This window comes from Lynx canadensis, chromosome F2, assembly GCF_007474595.2.
Source record: "Lynx canadensis isolate LIC74 chromosome F2, mLynCan4.pri.v2, whole genome shotgun sequence".
NCBI classification, from domain to species: Eukaryota; Metazoa; Chordata; class Mammalia; order Carnivora; family Felidae; genus Lynx; species Lynx canadensis.
In genome coordinates this window covers 26,191,395-26,209,947 of record NC_044320.2, presented here as the reverse complement: position 1 = coordinate 26,209,947, position 18,553 = coordinate 26,191,395, and the positions used below count along the sequence as shown (strand labels likewise).

General features: G+C 33.0%; 1 protein-coding gene across 1 annotated transcript in view; it reads right to left on the bottom strand.

The window, feature by feature from the left end:
- CSMD3 (CUB and Sushi multiple domains 3) overlaps window positions 1-18,553 on the bottom strand; it is a 1,276,067-nt gene that overhangs the window by 133,595 nt on the left and 1,123,919 nt on the right. Inside the window, 2 exon segments of the mRNA XM_030304305.1 lie at window positions 1,069-1,138; window positions 2,264-2,382. Of these exon segments, the coding sequence (XP_030160165.1) occupies window positions 1,069-1,138; window positions 2,264-2,382 (189 nt within the window).

The following is an 18,553-nucleotide window of genomic DNA, read 5'->3' as shown; positions in this document are numbered from 1 at the left end:
ATACCATGTGAAGATGCAGGGAGAATATGGTCATTTACAAGCCGAGGAGAGAGGCCTCAGGAGAAAACAACCTTGCCAGCACCTTGCTTTTGGATTTCTAGCTTCTAGAACTGAGAGCAAATACATTTTTGTTGCCTATCCCAACCAGTCCGTGGTAGTCTGTTAAGGCAGCCCAAGCAAACTAACACAATACAGAGGGAAGTCATAGAAGTCACACCAATTCTTTTGTTTTTGCCCGTTTTCCTACTCAAAAAAAGGCTATCTTCGACATATATTTATCTTAATTACACTTACCATCTAAAACTCTGTTTAAGTTTTATGGGCTGACTATGTTTCCCAATGACTTGGGTCAACATCATCTCATCTTCCTGAAATTCCATCATGTGTAGTCAATGGTAGAACTAAATTACTCTTTTATTTCATGTCTTTTATTTCTACCACTCTAAATGGTATATAAATGATTTAAAGATAGGGATCACACCTCATATGTCTTTCTCAGATACTCTGTAGAGCCCAGGATATTAATGGTTGCATACAGATACTAGAAATGAGGAAGAGAAAAAAACATGAAAAAGTGGACAGAAATGACTGGAAGTAGCAGTAAGTTAGGGCACAAATTGGGTCCATTCTTTCTAAGATCCAAGTGCCATTTTGATATATTCCATATCTAAATCACCTGTCACTAACTGAAGACATATCAAGGACTGTCATGCTCCTTTGGTACACTCCAGATTCCTTATTGTTTCCGGCTTAATAGCAAGCAATGAATATTTACTTACTTTCCTGATCTATGGGTATTTCTATCACAGCGTACTGAGAAAAAGTTCTAAGGATCGAACAATCTAGTAACTTTTCTCAATTTCTGAAGTCATCCATTGATATTGAAGTTTGAATTAAAAATTCTAAACATGTAAAATAAATTTTAAAAAGACATGAAATGTTTAGCTCAAAATATAATTTCCATAAAACTTGACAAAAGGCAAACTATATGTTTGAAGAACGTTATATACAGGGTGTGTCTTTAAAATTTGATAAAGCTTATAAATGAGTTACAATTCCTCAACTTACCCAAACAAATTGGGATTGGATAATTCCATCTTCTTACAGGTCCAGGCATACATGTAATATGAGAATGACCCTATATAAAGAAGACAGTACAGTTCAGTACTCACTTTAAGAAGACTGAATTAAACATAGCAAACTTAATATCATAAAAACAAGCTTAGATATATATTTTCATTTCTTATATTTTCAAACTTTTACTGGCATTTTCTTTAAAAAAAAGTCATGGTAAAAAATTGTTAAAAACATTGAATGAAATGACCACATATGTTACTGTTTATAATAAATTGCTATAATATTCAAGGTGAGATAGGTTAAAGCATAATTTAAAAACATTTAATAAAAATATTAAAACAAGTCAATTAAGGTATATACATTTTAAACTAAAATATAAAGTCCAGAAAGATCTGATTGTTCTTCTGAGACTAATAATTTGTAATACAACTTTAAAGACTCTAAATTATTAATTTTTAACTTTGCTTCCTCTAAGGAGTTTATTTACTTAATATATGAAATAGTTTTTGCCTCATATTTTTTCTCAATTTTTAGTAGGTCTTTAGAGAGATTTTTATGCAACCATAAATTTGAGACCCTCTAAAATGTATTTGTAGTTGGTTTTCACTAATTTGGGGAATTTATTTACATGGAAGTTTCATTTAATGCTTTAAGTAACACTTTGTTTTTATTTTCAAATCTAAAAGATTCTAAAAGATGCAGGAGTTCAGTTGTTACATCCTATGCAAATAGAAAGAAAAGTGTGAAGTAAATATTAATTTTGATTCAAATTTAAGTTTTGGTCCCTTGCAAACAAAACCTATTTAGTCCAGGAGCTCTTGGGTGGCTCAGCTGGTTATGCAGACTCGATTTGGGCTCAGGTCATGATCTCACGATTCGTGGGTTTGAGCCTCACATCAGGCACTGCACTGTCAGTGCAGGGCCTGCTTGGGATAGTTTCTCCCCCTCTCTCTGACCCTCCCCTGCTCTCTCTCTCTCTTTCTCAAAATAAGTAAACTTAAAAAAAAAAAAAATTTAATCCATTCTCATGAATAAGTTTTATGAACAAATTTAATACCTTTGACTTGGTATGCTACATGGTCTGAAATCAATATTTTTTGAAACTTGTGGATTATCAATCATTGTTCTGTTAAAATATTCTGAAAAAGCAATGCATATCAAAACTATAATTTAAAAATCACCTTACCTGAAGAGAATATCCTTGATCACACTGAAAGGACACAACATCACCAACCATATATCTGTCTCCAATTTTCATTCCACTGCTGGGAGTCTGCGGTTCGGGACAGGAATCCAAACCAATTGCTGAGAAATATAAAGATAATAGCATAAGTAACTTTCAAGTAATGAATGCTTAAATTATGCATATTAAATTACCAAAATTGAATACCATTATCATTAAAACTAGATTTTACATTGGGACGTTAAGAATGTTCTGTGAAGAATATTTAAGTGAACAAGATTTAACTGTAGTTGTTAAAAGCAATGTGCTTTGGAACTATACCATAAAACTATTTCTTTGGATTTTCATGGCACCAACCATTAAGTAGCTCTGTGATTACGCTTAAAGTCTTTTTTAACTCCCAGCCTAAATGTCTTCTACTGTAAAACAAAAATTAAAAATTATTTTAAAAACTTCCTAGATAAAAAGGAAATAATAATTTATTGTGAGAGTAGAATGAAATTATATTTCTAAAGTATTCTTAATAAAATAACTAAAAAACTATTTGCTATTTTGTCCATATCACCTGGCTCCTTCCTTCTTAATATAGAATGGACTTTTTAATTTATGAGACACATTTTTATGTTACTTATTACATGTAAAATTTTTAAATGTATTTTTAAGGAAGATTTGTTGTCCAAATATATTATAAATAAAAAGGAGAAAAACATGTAGCTCATTGAGACCTGAAAAGTTTTCGTGACACTTGAAATCAGTTATTTCTGAAGGGGAGACAATATATAATTCAAAACACTTCCATTATTTTCACATTAACAATATATTTTTCAATATATGGGGACAAATACATACTAAATGTTAAGCTGTTTTCCTAAAATAAAGTCTTAAAAATTAATTTTTTGCCAAAATATTTTTTTCAAACATGTGAATGTACTACTGTTATAAACTTTTTATTTTCTTTTTTTTAAATATAATTTATTGTCAAGTTAGCTAACATACAGTATATACAGTGTGCTCTTGGCTTTGGGGATAGATTCCTGTGATTCATTGCTTACATACAACACCCAGTGCTCATCCCAACAAGTGCCCTCCTCAATACCCATCATCCATTTTCCCCTCTTTCCCGCCCCCCCCATCAGCCCTCAGTTAGTTCTCTGTATTTAAGAGTCTCTTATAGTTTGCCTCCCTCTCTGTTTGAAACTGTTTTGCCCCTTCCCTACCCCCCACGGTCTTCTGTTAAATTTCTCAAGTTCCACATATGAGTGAAAACATATGATATCTGTCTTTCTCTGACTGACTTATATTTTCAGTAAAAGCCAATGTTTATTACGCATTTCTTTGCAATCCACATTTTGAAGCTAATCTAATGCATATTTAAATTATAAGAATAAGTAGTCTCCACTGCAAAGTCATTATACATATGTTCTTTTCATGAAAAAACATTAAAAATTAAATCCTAAACAATTACAGTACTTCAGACATTCTTTTACTCCTTGATATTTCCCTCTGATGGATGCTCTCATAGCACTACTTTCTACATTCCTTTGTGATGCTTAGTATAAACTAATAATGAATAAATAATTATGTAATTAGTTGTTCAATATTTGTTTCCCCTCTGAGAATAGAAACTCTTAAGGGCAGCTTAGAGCACAGCATCTTAAGGACACATTCAATAAACATCAGTTGACTGGATGAATGAAGAGTATGGAAAACAAAGCGAATCCCTGTTTTGATAATTTCTTAATAGATACTAATGTCTACCCCTGCAAATGAAAAATGCTTTCTCTGCCTAATAATACAATGGTCAGAGTAGCTAAAAACCATGCCAAATTAGGTCACATTTAAGGACAGAAAATGACAGGAGAGCACTATCTTTATAGAATTATGATTAGATCAGAAAGGAAGGCAGTAAAGAGGAAGAGTAAATTAGTCATTTGGGAGTGCACTTGAGGCAATCCTAGAGGAGGCTAGAGTAGTCCATGGACTGGAATTCCAATGCCCTGTGCTTCAATTAAGTAGGTCTCTAAACATATATCATGTTCCATATCTCTTGATTTTTTTGAAATCTTGAATTTCTGGACCAAGGCAAGATATCATTACATTGTGACCTACTTTAAAAATTGTAAGGTTTCATGTCTTGCTTCCCCAACTAGATTTTAGGATCTAAGAAGTGAAAGAAACTGTCTTATATTTGTTTTAATCTCATTTAATACCTACTAATGGGCCTTACACATTACATTTATCTGACTTCATGGAGCCCTTTTCAAGAATGAATGAATATCCCAAAAAAGTGATTTATGATATAAACATACATGTCTTATAAATAAGATTTCACCTCCCTTTGGTACAATCTTAGTTTTTAGGGAGTCCCGAACAGTACTTCTATTACTCTTTACTGCTAAGGTCATTCTTACAGTCATTCTTACTGAGAAGGCCAAATTTTGCACATGTTCATTTTTCTTTTCTATCAAGTACTTCATTCAGAGTCATATACACAGAAAACAATATACAGAAGTGGTGATTTCCTTTTCTGAGAGGAGAACAAAATAAAACTATGGTCCAGTGATGCTATAGAGTATTGAGAGCTTTATTGTTAAGTGAGGTTTATACATAATATATATGGGCATAGTAAAATATTTTATAAGTTTTAACTTTAAAATGTGATACAAAAATCAATAAACTATGTAATAGCGATTTTGTAAGTTAAATATTATATATGTATACATATATACATATATGTACGAACAGAGAAAAATGGGTAAAAGGAAATATGCCAAATATGAGTATAGGTTAGGGTTCTTGATTATGAGATTATTGGCGATTTGTATGCCTTTCCTTGAATGTTCCTGTATTTCCAAAATTTTTATAATTTGGAATGAATTTTTAATTAATAAAATTCCTCATCTATTAGATGAATTAGTACTAGTAGCGAATTTGAGGGTAAAAGTACATATTCCCTTCTATTGTTTAAGACACTGAGTTAGGAAAAAAAAAGAGATTGAGTTGGACCAGCTAATCTGTTGAATATGATTGTTTCAAGGTAGAAAGCAAGGTGATGAGGTAATCAGATAAGCAGAAGTCACTGATGGCCTCTCTCATTTTTTTGCAGCCAATTATTTTATGTACACTAAAGAAGATAAAACAGAAATATCTGAAAATCTTACAGTTCATATTTTACATTTTTTATTTGAACAAATAAACCTCTGAGTGATTAAATAGCAATTTTAAAGTAGCTAGATTTATGGTGGTGATTATTCATAATGCATATAAAGGTTGAATCACTATGCTGTCCACCTGGAACTAACATGATCTCGTATGTCAATGACCCTTCGACTTAAAAACTCTTTAAAAAGTCTTCTTTGAGAATTATTTTCACTCCTTTATAAGTAACAAAATCAATAGATTATTAGAATCAACAAAGAAAAGAGAATTTTTATAAAAATATTGTAGGGGCGCCTGGGTGGCGCAGTCGGTTAAGTGTCCGACTTCAGCCAGGTCACGATCTCGCGGTCCGTGAGTTCGAGCCCCCCGTCAGGCTCTGGGCTGATGGCTCAGAGCCTGGAGCCTGTTTCCGATTCTGCGTCTCCCTCTCTCTCTGCCCCTCCCCCGTTCATGCTGTGTTTCTCTCTGTCCCAAAAATAAATAAATGTTGAAAAAAAAATTAAAAAAAAAATAAAAAAAAATATTGTAAAGGATTCTCTTGTTTAACGAAGGCAATCAAAATATTGAGTCATTTGCAGCTTTATGAGTGTAAATTTTGGTGTTGGCAATCAAAGATACTCTCTGGGTGAATTTTTGAAATGAGAATTGGATCAATTGATCTGCTTTTGTAGCCAAAAACAAACAGAAATGAATCCAGCAATAAATCCATATCAAAAATTGCACAGAGTTCTGTCTGCTGTCAAATTACAGTAGGCAGTTACCCTGAATGAAAATGCCAAAACCTCAGTTCTTCACATTTCCAACATTTATTTATAACCATTTATGTATAACCCAAAACTATTCTTTCCAATCTGTTCACAAGGCAATCAATCTGCAGTAGAAAATGCTCTTAATCATAAATCATATCATTTATATCTGATCATTCTGATTATATGTATGTATATATCATATATATGTGATATACATAAATGATAAAATGTTAAATAGAATCTGACATAAGTAATTACTGAGGACCTGTTGTGTACTTTGTATATATATTTTAATATATAATATATTATATTATAAATATATATATATATTACTGCCCAGAATTCCATAATGATTTTAGTTAGTTTTAATGCATCAAGAGAGGCAGACAGGAAGAAGAAGAAAGCGTAATTACTGCTAAGATTCCTGGTAAATTGTTTTTTAAGAGGAAAAACTCCTTCACGAATTTGACATGACAACCTATGTATAAATTTATTGAAAATCAAGACCAAAATATTGGAACTGCATACATGTAAGAAAGGAGCAGGAATGGAATCGTGTCTTTGCACAAAGGTTGTATTCAGTGATAGCAAAGTCTTGTTATTTTAAATATATTTCATGTCTTCAATTTTAAATCTTACTCTAAATAGTGGATTCAAGATAACTATTATTTCTATGTTTATACAACATATGAGGGATTTTTTTTAAATACACTAGAATCGCCATTTGGCATTCCACATTTATCATTATAATATAACTGTCTGAAAAAAAACACAGAAGTTGGTGACAATCAAAGAATGAATCCAATATGAGCTGGAGTACTCGTTTGAGGACTTGTAGAAAACTCCAATGGCAAGCACACAGACTTTGTTCTGGTATAATGTATGTTGGAATTGATTAATTAATCTGGTAAACAAATATTTGCCAAATACCTATTATGAAACATGTAACTTGAATGTTTGTAAGCAAGTTTTTTCAGAAGGAACTATTCTGACTTAATAGTCACTAATGGGCAGCAGTGGGTCAGGAACACACTGTGATGTATGGACTTCACTCGCGTTTACGTTAATCCGTAAATTTTTACTTACTTACTTTACTTGTTCTTACTTCAGTTAACATTTAACTTAGCATTACCCTGAATAATTAATTGAATATTCAGTAATAGAAAGTGCTTAGCAAATTTTAGTCTACGGAGTAACGAAAACTAAGTTAAATGATAAAATTTTAAAGAGAATCTGACATAAACAATTGCTGAGCACCTATTGTGTACTCTGTATCATGTTAGATGTCAGAAATGCAAAGAAATATTAGCAACATAAGCGACTATGCTCTAAGGAAACATTTGATGAAACAGGAGAGGTAACTATTTCAAAAGATTACAGGGTAGTGAAACAGTCACAATAAATGAAGGTTAATCTTTGTTTAAAGTATTATTTCATAAAGGATAACCCTACTAGAAAATTATATATTTTACCCACTCATGATGGTGATGGTGATGTCCTGGCAGTCAAGGTGGCATGTTAAATAAATGAAGTTTCAAGTGATTTTTCCTTCTGTATGGAAAACAGGGGAATGTTTTCCCCCAAAGCACATTGTAGTGTTTTGAAAAGAGCAAGAAATGAAGCTGAAAGGGAGGCAGGATATATACATTGTGTACAGTTTTATAATCTCAACCAATGTAGGAAATTATTTTTTTTCCTGTGGGTAGTGAAGGAAAATTTCTTAGTTATTAAGAACACAACCATCGATCTGCACTAGTTTCGTAATCTTTGGTAAAGTCTGAAATCACTTATATGCCTCAGTTCCCTCACCTATAAAATGAGGTGGAAAAATGCCAACTTCATAGGAATATTGTAATGCTGAAGGAAAACAAGATATGCATGATACTTAAAATAGTGGCAGGGACATAAAAGCTAACATCATTTAGTGGTTTTAAGCATGGGAGTGAGGTTGTCTTTTACATTCTAGATAAAGGATAGGATATTTTTTCTGTTGTTATGAGAGTATGTTTCTGTATGTTTAAGACCAATAAGTTTCACATATATACTATAGGAATATTAAAAAATATGTAAAAAATTATATAAAGTGACAAGACTTTAAATACTTTGAATTTTTTGTTGACCCCAAACAAAAAGTTTCTGTATAAGCTAAAATGTTACTGATATTACTGGGAGAAAAACCAACAGACTAATGTTGTTAGCTCAAGATACAACCAGAGAAAGTGTAGGAATACAAAACCACAATGTTTCCAGAATTCACAACTTAGGCTAAATCTATTTCTATGTCAACACCACAAAGAGGTAAAAAGTCAGTGAGATGATCATGAAGTAAATTTTGATTAAAAGAGAAAACTATGACAAAACTAATGGCCTTAAAGGGTTAAGGAGTGAGATATGTTTGTAAAACCTATTATACTTATTTGCATTTAATACATTCTGTTAATGGCAACTGAAATTAGAAATGACAAATATTTATAATTTAATTTGGGCAGGAGAGGTTTCTACAATTAACATTTACGAGATGATATACATAAACTAGTTAGAACAAGAAAATTAGTTTAAGTAAAAACATAATTAATCTTAAAATCACTATTTTTTCTCAAAGAATCAATTATTTAATTAGCCCAAGGGAGGAAACCATTTTTAGTGATTATAAAAATAAACTCATTAAGACCTAATGCATTATCTCTTAAGCATATTGCTCAAGGATGGAAAACAGTAAAATAACTATTGTGCTGAATTGAATCTTTTGTTATTTATAAGCTAGAGTTAAATGAATACATGTGTAGGCATTTACTATTTTGTGACTATGTTTATACTTTTGGCTATTCGGACCAGCCCTTCCACTGTGATGTGGGATGGAAAGATATTTTCAGACCACCTGTGTTTTCTCAGGATTTGCAGAAAGTTATCAGTGGCACGTATCATGAGTGTTCTCAGGTTTAGGAGGAGAGAAAAATCTATTCATCATGGTAACATGTACCTTTGCCTTCCTCAGAGTATGTCCTAAGATCTTTGAGCTCCCTTAAATGTGCAAACACCATTACTGCATGTAATTTGCCCTTTTAAAACATGCGCATTGTATAAGTTCAAAACCAAAAACTACTCATTGATTTATAGACGCTCCACTGTCCCTTTAGAATTTCCTTTAGAGTAAGATACAAATGTGTATGGCAACACATTTTAGGAAATGTGAAAGAAATGATATAGGCATATTATAACCAAATTGTAATTTGCATTTTAAAAGTTTTAATGATGAAGCTCTAACAGAATCCAAGTGGCAGAGCAACTAGAGATTATAAATTCTCTTTACAGAAGCTTCCTAACAATTGATCAATTTAATGTCATTCCATGTACTAGGGACATTTTTCCTAGCAAAAAATATATTTATGCAAGACATACAATTACAACTAGAATCACATATGTTAAAACCAAACAAACAACAAAAGATACAAACTGTCAATTTAAGAATTCATTCCCAGTGCTCTTGTGGATCATTAGACAGAAAAATTTGATACTTGGTAGAAAAAAATATATTAACTCAGAGCAGCTACATCCAATGACATGACTACTAAACCAGCACACATTTCCAAAACAGAAAAACAATGTAGCTTTATGTCAACAAAATTTGTCAACAAAGTTTTATTCACAAAATTTTGTGAGAGAGACAGAGAACATGAGTGGGGGAGGGGAGGAGAGAGAAAGAGAGAGAATCCCAAGTAGGCTCCATGCTGTCGGCATGAAGCCTGAAGCAGGACTAGATCCCATGAGCCATGAGACCATGACCTGAGCTGAAATCAAGAATCAGACCCTCAACCAACTGAGCCACCCAGGTGCTCCAAAATTCTCTGAGGTTTTTATCTCACCTCTACCACTCACTTACTTTGAGGTCTCAGATTACTATCTAAACTTCAGTTTTGTCATCTATACGATAGGATTAAAAATAATACCTGCCTCAAGGGGGAAAATTAAATAAAGATATATCTATAAAACATTTATACTATGTTGCCATCCACTGGACTCTTGAAAAAAATGTTAACTTTATAATTTAATAACCTTATAATATAATGATGATAATATAATGATTCCAATAATCATGATGGAGGGATTGTTAACTGTTGTCAAGGAACCTTAGCAGTCATTCAAATGCTTATAGTTTATAATGCTCTGACACAAACGGCTGTTTGTACTATAGATATTCCACACTTTGAAAGCCATCATGGATAGACAAGAAAATGTGAGCCTTAAATATCAGTATGTGCCAAATTCGAGATAGTCATTTTTGCTTCAAATACTTTACAAGGCAAAATGTATGAAAGAGTTAACGCAGCTACATAGAAATTTTCTTTAAAAATACAGACTAACACCTGAGAAGAAAACAACATTGTACAAAAACAGGTAGGTTTTTTTTTTTTAAGTATAAAATTGTGTTGTTTTTTTTTAAGGCCAGACCTCCTTCTTTAATAAGTAACTAACAAAAGAACCTATTAGATACTGGAATACTTGGTGTAAATAGCTTGTTGGCTATCAGAACTTTGGTACCTGGGTGATAATAGCCAAGTCATTGGCCACAATTATACAAAAGTAGTATAATTACACCAATATACAGTTATCTCCTTTAGATAAATGTAGTTACTGTCTTTTTTTTTTTAAACCAATTTTCTAGCAAATATTTGCTGGGGATGTAGAAGCAATAATAAAACATTGTGTTGCACAATATCAGAAATAAATGATATACAATATACTCAAGTAGCTATTGAGAGTAGCTATTATTGAGAAATAATTCAAAAATGCTAATTAAAATTACCAAACATTTGTAATTGCAAAGCACCCTACAGTACCTTATAAGTCAGGGCATACCATTTCTCTGCTCAAAACTTCCTAACGAGTTCTATTACAACTGGAGGGAAAAATTACATCCTTACAATAGCCTGCAAGACCGCCATTTTCCCTTCTCTCTCTCACCTCATTTCCTCCTACTCTTGCCTTCTTGCTCTTCTTCATCCTTATGTTTTAGGGTGTCTGCTCTGGGTATCCTCTAAAACACCCTTTCCTCACATTCCAGCAAACTCTCTTCCTGCACAGCCTTCTAGCTGTGCTCAAATGTCACCTTCTCTTGAAGGTCTGCCCTTCATAACATCCTCTCTGTAGCCCTAACATTTTTGGATCCCTCAACCCTCCTTCTATCTTCTTCTACGATTTGTCACTTTCTGAAGGGCTCTGCAGCTTAATAATTTACATTTACAGCTTAAAAACTTTAAATTTTTGTCTTTTATGTCTTCACCTGCTAGACTACAAGCTCCAAGAAGGCTAGAGGATATGGTCTCTTTTGTTCACAAATATGAACTGACACACAAGTGTTCAGTAAATATTTGTTGAATTAATAAATAAAAGGCATTGAGGGAGTGAAAGAGGGATATCAGAATCCAGAAAAAGAAGAAAATCACTTCTAGAATGAGCTGATTGGATCAATTAAGATTTAGGGTAATAGATAAAACTAAGAGCTATATAGCTAGAAAAAGAAAAAAAAGTGGGGCATGTCAGCTGGAGGAAATGAATGGGAAGAGGAGAAAAGAGGAAAAGCATGTTATATCTAGGAAACAAACAATTATTTCATTTGATTAAGTGGGGAAATCTTACAACATATATGTGGTAAAAGATGATGTAAGAAATTACTGTTGGAATTAGAGGCTAAAGAATGTTGCCTTTCTTTAATAGGTAATAGGAAAACAATGACATTGAAATGATCAAAATGGGTCTCTAAAAATAATGAGATCAAGGCATGGGAAAGATAGATTGGGCTCAAGGAACATCAGATTTGTCTGATGTTAATCATAATCATAATTGTCAGGCAGTCTTGAGTTAAAATGTCATGATCTCAAGTTAAAGGAGGAAACGATCACTATGATAAAATCAGCCTATTTGTCAGCATTTACCTTCTAAGTACATAAGAAGCAAGACATATCTGTTTAGTAATTGTACCATCAGATAATCTAGAATTTGTTTCCTAAAAGTCTCACGAGTGAGTAGGAAAATCAGAGAATATACTCACTTGTTTGAAGGAATCTCAGCCAAATTTCCATTTCCTAAGACAAGAACACCGGCCATGTTTTCCGAAAGCTTTACTATTTAAAATCATCCTCTAGGAATATAGGAAGACTCTACTTTCTTCGTTAAAAACAAAACAAACAAACAAACACGAAACCTGTCCTTTTTATAGTAAACCTTAAAAGTTTTGGGCATCTGTTGCTGGCATTTTTGAGACTGTTATTTCCCCATTGTGAGTCCCTCCTTATGTTATCCTGTGGGCAGAACTTTTATCTCAGAAGCTGCCAGAAATGAAATGCCAAATATATGCAGTGAAATAGGTGTCTTTTCAGTGAAGAAAAGTTAATATAACTACCCTTTTTTTATAACACACACACACAACCACACACACACAGTATTTTCCTAGTACCCAACTGCTTGAGCATTTTGCTTTTTCTAAGTATCAAAACTTAAATATGAATTTTTTTCACATAGTCTTTATTTCTATTCACTAAAAAATAGTTTCCTCTTACTGAGGCCATTGTGTTTTTATACCTCAATCACAATTTGGGGGGGGGGGGCGGTGCTTCTGAAAACAAAGAAGTTCTTTAAAATTTTTATGACCAGTTAATATAACCTACCCTGCAAGTGGTCAGTTTCTTGCATTACTACAAAATAACTGTTTCTTCACTAAGGGAAGATTTCAAAACTTGACAGAAATTAAGATACTTCTTCCACAAACAAGATAGTTTATTTGCACATGCACACACACACATGCACGTGTGCACACACACACACACACACACACACACACACACAAGCAAGCCACTGTGCTTGGATGTAATCTCTAGCATTACTGGAAGGGATATACTCCAGTGTGCACTGAGTGATCAGACAGCCTTTGAGATAACTTTGCTGGACACTGCACCAAAACCACGGCTGCTCCAGGATCCAGCCGTGGTTGATCTACTAAATGTATTATAACTGCTTTCCAATCTGTTAGTAACAAAGCAACAAAATACACTGCCATCGCGTGTTTATAAATTTGTTCTCGAAGACTAGAGCAGAAGTTATTAGTCATTTCAATTTTCTAAAGCTGGACTTAAATTTCCTTGTTCGACCTCCCCTCCATTCTCTTGCATTTACTCCGTATTTCACAAATGCTATGTTCACGTCCTTATTGATTAGAAGATAGATTTGAAAACATGAAGAATATTCCAAAACTTTTTACTAATTAAAAGAACATTAGGCATTCTCTGGCACTGACTTCACCACTGTCCACTAAATGTATCATTTTCTCTCTTCTCTCTTCTTTTTATTTATCTATCTCCCTGTCCTAATTACCCCTCTTTTCCTATACTCCCTAACTCTATTTTTTTCCAACTATTTCTCTACGCTTTTCCATCTTTCTACTTATAGTTCCTATTTAAATTTAGATTCACTAGCTTTGTTTAAAAACAACACATGCAATGAAAGCATGCTTAAGTGACAACATTACCAAGTGTAACTGTTTAGTGAGCATTCATTCAATTTCCCCCAAAAGGAATGGTGTTTTTCTTTTTTTCTTTTTTTTTCTTTTTTTTAAATTTTTTTTAATGTTTATTTATTTTTGAGACAGAGAGAGACAGAGCATGAATGGGGGAGGGTCAGAGAGAGAGGGAGACACAGAATCTGAAGCAGGCTCCAGGCTCTAAGCTGTCAGCACAGAGCCCGACGTGGGGCTCGAACCCACGGACCGTGAGATCATGACCTGAGCCGAAGTCGGACGCTTAACCGACTGAGCCACCCAGGCGCCCCACGAATGGTCTTTTTCTACCTGGAGAATATTTTAACTTTTTCCCACTAACTTATGATTTGATAAAAATTAATGTTTTAATGCAAATTTACATGCTTTTTGTAGTACTGGTATTTTTTATTCTATTTATTTTAATCCAGGAAGTTTTTTAGAATTTTGTTCCAAATAAAAGGGAACATCCAGCAAATGGTTTGATGTGTTAGTTAAGGTCCCTCAACACAATGTTTGTAAATTTTGGTTGTCATCTTATCACCTTCTAATAGATTCCACTTTGTGGTTTTTGAAAAATACAGTGAATATTGTCCTTAGATTGCCTACACACAGTACCTAGCTTTTTTCTTTGTTTTTCTCATGGGTGGAGAATCATGATACCTACTAATTCTTAAGAAATATCTGGGGATCAGTTTGAAGTCAAAGAACCATTATGTGAATATTTACTTTGAATTGTGTGACCTCAAAGTTAACAAATTAAATGTCGTTCCTGGTAAGTAGCCTCTAGACTATTGGGAGAGTTAGAAGTATTATTTTTCAAAGCAACTGCACATATAATATACATGGATACATCATTTATTCTTATGCTCATTCATTACCAATGGTGAGTTCTTTGCCACATTCTTGAGTTGGGTCCTGATAACTAACTTAGAAAATCCTAGCATTCGTTGATTGCTTATTTTATAAAACTAAAACTACCTCCTAAGATAGTCAGATAAATAATCACAAATTTGGGCAAAAACAAACTTCATGTAATAAAGTTGACACTTGATTAGGATAGACATTTATCTCATTTATCTTCTAATCCCTCTACAACTCTCATCAGACTTTCCTTGACATGGTTAGGTAATCAACTCTACTCTTTAAATTAGAAATCAAGATTAAAGATGCTTAAGTTATATTTCCAGCATGTCTTTTCTCTCAAATATATTGGTTTCTGCGACCTAAATTTGTGAGATTTAAATACATTAGTCACTGTTTTCCCTTGAAAATATCAAACTCTCAATTCTTTGTTCTTAGAGTAAGCAGCTATGCATTATTAACACCTATTATGGAAATGGCTCAATTTCCTTCATGTATTCAACATAATTAAGAGTTTCTAACCAAAAGAATCATTTGAAAAATTATAGATAATTGGGTAAGCAATTCCATTAAGTTTTATTGATCTTATATTATGTATCTTATACAAATAAAGGACCTTTTTGGCATTCAACGAAACATTTAAAAAATGCAAAAGTTGTATATATAAGGGACTTAAAAACTTTCAATTTCTTTGTGACTATAATAATTAATTTAATAATCTATATTATGAATAAATATCAAAACATATGCTGCTTTTTAACTGTATTATCTATAGTGACATCAAATTTCTGATGACATCCTACACCTTTCAGAAGTAGCCCTGACTATATAAGCAGCCTTAGTTTCTAGTGCTGCCTCAAACCTTATACAATAATCTTACTGAACTAGGTGTACTTCTCCAAATGTGCCGTATATCACAGCTCTGTCTGAACATGAAATTTTCATGCTAAGAATACCCAATACTCCTTGTCTAACCAAAATTCTTGCTATTTGTTAAGACCCAGTCCAAGTGTCACCTCCTATTTAAAGTATTTCCTGAACTTCCTAAATGGAGCTGATTACTTACCACTTTTGTGTACTCTACCATAAATATCTCTATTCCTAAATTTATAGCACTGTGTTACTGCTTTACCTTTCTGTCTCTCTTATGAGACTGTGATCTTCTCAAAGAAAGATATAGTGACATATTTATCTTTGCATTTTCCATGTTAAGCATAGTGTCTGATACACAGTAACTGTTCCGTATATTTCTGGTTGAATGAACAATGAATGAATGAATCTTCTTTTACTAAGTTGTCATCTATTTACATTACAATGACATTGTATTTGAGGTAGCAATAGCTGGAAAATAAACTTCAAAATAAAACAAACAAAAAAACATTGTCCAGAAGCAACTGACCAGTATTTATTAGTGCATGCCTATCATTGTAGCTTCTGTTTCTTCCCACAGAGAGTTTCTATTTTACCAGAAATTCCAGTATAGGTAATGAAGTTACAGTGATGGATTGAGTGGCCTGGAAAATGATGTTAAGGAAATAATACTCAATGGGATACCTTCACACAACAGAAACCAACAGAATTACAAAATGTGTATAGGCTAAGGTATTAAATCCTTTGATGAACACCAGCATCAGTATAGGTGTACTGATGTTAATAATATATGGCAATATTATTTATTTAACTTCTACTTCTAAGTGCTGTATCACAGCCAACAAATGTATCTTGAAGGCCCAAGATTCAAGGACTGCACTTACTGCAAGAGACAAAAGGATATCCTAAATGGACATGGTCCTAGATTAACGGCAGACAGATGACTTCATGGGTAAATTTTACTAAACATTTAAAGAATTAACATTGATCCTTCTCAAACTCTTCCAAAATATTGAGGAAATAGTTCTCAATTCATTTCCCTGATGGTCATAGCCAAATATATTATAAGAAAACTATGGGACAACATGCCTGATGAAAGAGAAGCAAAAAACCATAATAAAATAATAGCAAACCAAATTAAACAGCACACTAAAAGGATTATACACCATGAACAAATGGATTTATCCCTGAGATGCAAGAATGGCTCAACATACACAAATAAATGTGATATACTACAATAACAGAATAAAGGATAAAGATTATCTTAATAGATGCAGAAAAGAGCATCTGACAAAATACAACATCCTTTTCTAATAAAACCTCCCAACAAATTAGATGTAATGGAATGCGTCTCAAAATAATACAAGCCATACATGAAAAACCCACACCTATCAGAATACTCAACAGTAAAAAAATCTAAAAGCTTTTCATCTGATATCAGGAGCAAGATAAGGATGCCCAATCCTTGTCACTTCTATTCACCATACTACTGGAATCCTAGCCAAAGAAATTGGGGAGGAAAAAAAAAAAAGGATCAAAATTAACAAGGAAATGGAGGTATCTCTGTTTGTAGGTGACATGATCTTATATGTAGAAAAATCTAACTCCACAGGACACTGTTAGACCTAATAAATGAAGTCTGTAAAGTTTCTATACAAAATGTCAGAAATCAGTTGTAATTTGATACACTAACACTGAAGTATCTGAAAAGGAAATTTAGAAAATAATCCTATTTACAGTAGCATCAAAAAGAATAAAATACTGGGGCGCCTGGGTGGCGCAGTCGGTTAAGCGTCCGACTTCAGCCAGGTCACGATCTCGCGGTCCATGAGTTCGAGCCCCGTGTCGGGCTCTGGGCTGATGGCTCAGAGCCTGGAGCCTGTTTCCGACTCTGTGTCTCCCTCTCTCTCTGCCCCTCCCCCGTTCATGCTCTGTCTCTCTCTGTCCCAAAAATAAATAAACGTTGGAAAAAAAAAATTTAAAAAAAAAAGAATAAAATACTTAGGAATAAAGTTAACCAAGGAGGTTAAGACTTATACATAGAAAACTACAAAACACTGATGGAAGATACTGAAAAATTATTGGAGTATTTTCCAAAAATATGGAATAAATGGAGAAATATTCCATGTTAATGAATTAGAAGACATAATGCTGTTATAAAATCCATAATATCCAAACTAATCTACAGATTCAATGCAGTCACTATCAAAAATCCAATGGCATTTTTTACTGAATTAGATAAATAAACAATCCTAAAATTTATATGCAACTACAAAAGATTCAAAGTAGCCAAAGCAATTTTGAGAATGAAGATCAAAACTGGAGACATCACACTTCCTCATATCAAAATATATTACAAAACTACAATAATTAAAACATTACAGTACTGCAATAAAGATAGACATATAGAAGAATGAAACAGAGAATCCAGAAACAAACCCACATCAACTTATCTTTGTCCAAGGTGCCAAAATACACAATGGGGAGAGAATAATCTCTTCAACAAATGATGTTGGGAAAACTGGATGTCCACAAGGAAAAGAATAACAATAGACCCTTCTGACATCATACAGAAAAATTAACTCAAAATGGATTAAGGTTTTAAATAGAAGATCTGAAAATGTAAAGTCCCTAGAAGAAAACAAAGAGGAAAGTGTCATGACTAGTCTTGGCAATGATTTCTTGGATGTGACATAAAAGCCTAAGAAATAAAAGCAAAAATAAACAAGTGGGCAACATCAAAATAAAAGGCTTCTGCACAGCAAAAGAAACAATCAACAGAGCAAAAAGAAACCTAAAGAATGGGATAAAATATGTGCAAATCACATACCTAATACAGGGTTAATACTCAAAATATATAAGGAACTCCTGCAACTTAATAACAAGAAAATAAATAATCTTATTTTAAAAACAGGCAAAGGACTTAGACATTTCTCCAAAGATGACATAAAATGACCAAAAGGGATATGAAAAGAAGCTCAGCACCTCTAGTCATCAGGACAATGCAAGCCAGTCAAAACCACATGATGAGCTATCACCTCGTATCTATTAGGATGACTATTGTCAAAAAAAAAAAAAAAAAAAGACTCATAGGAAAAACAAAAAGACAGAGTCCACCAGATG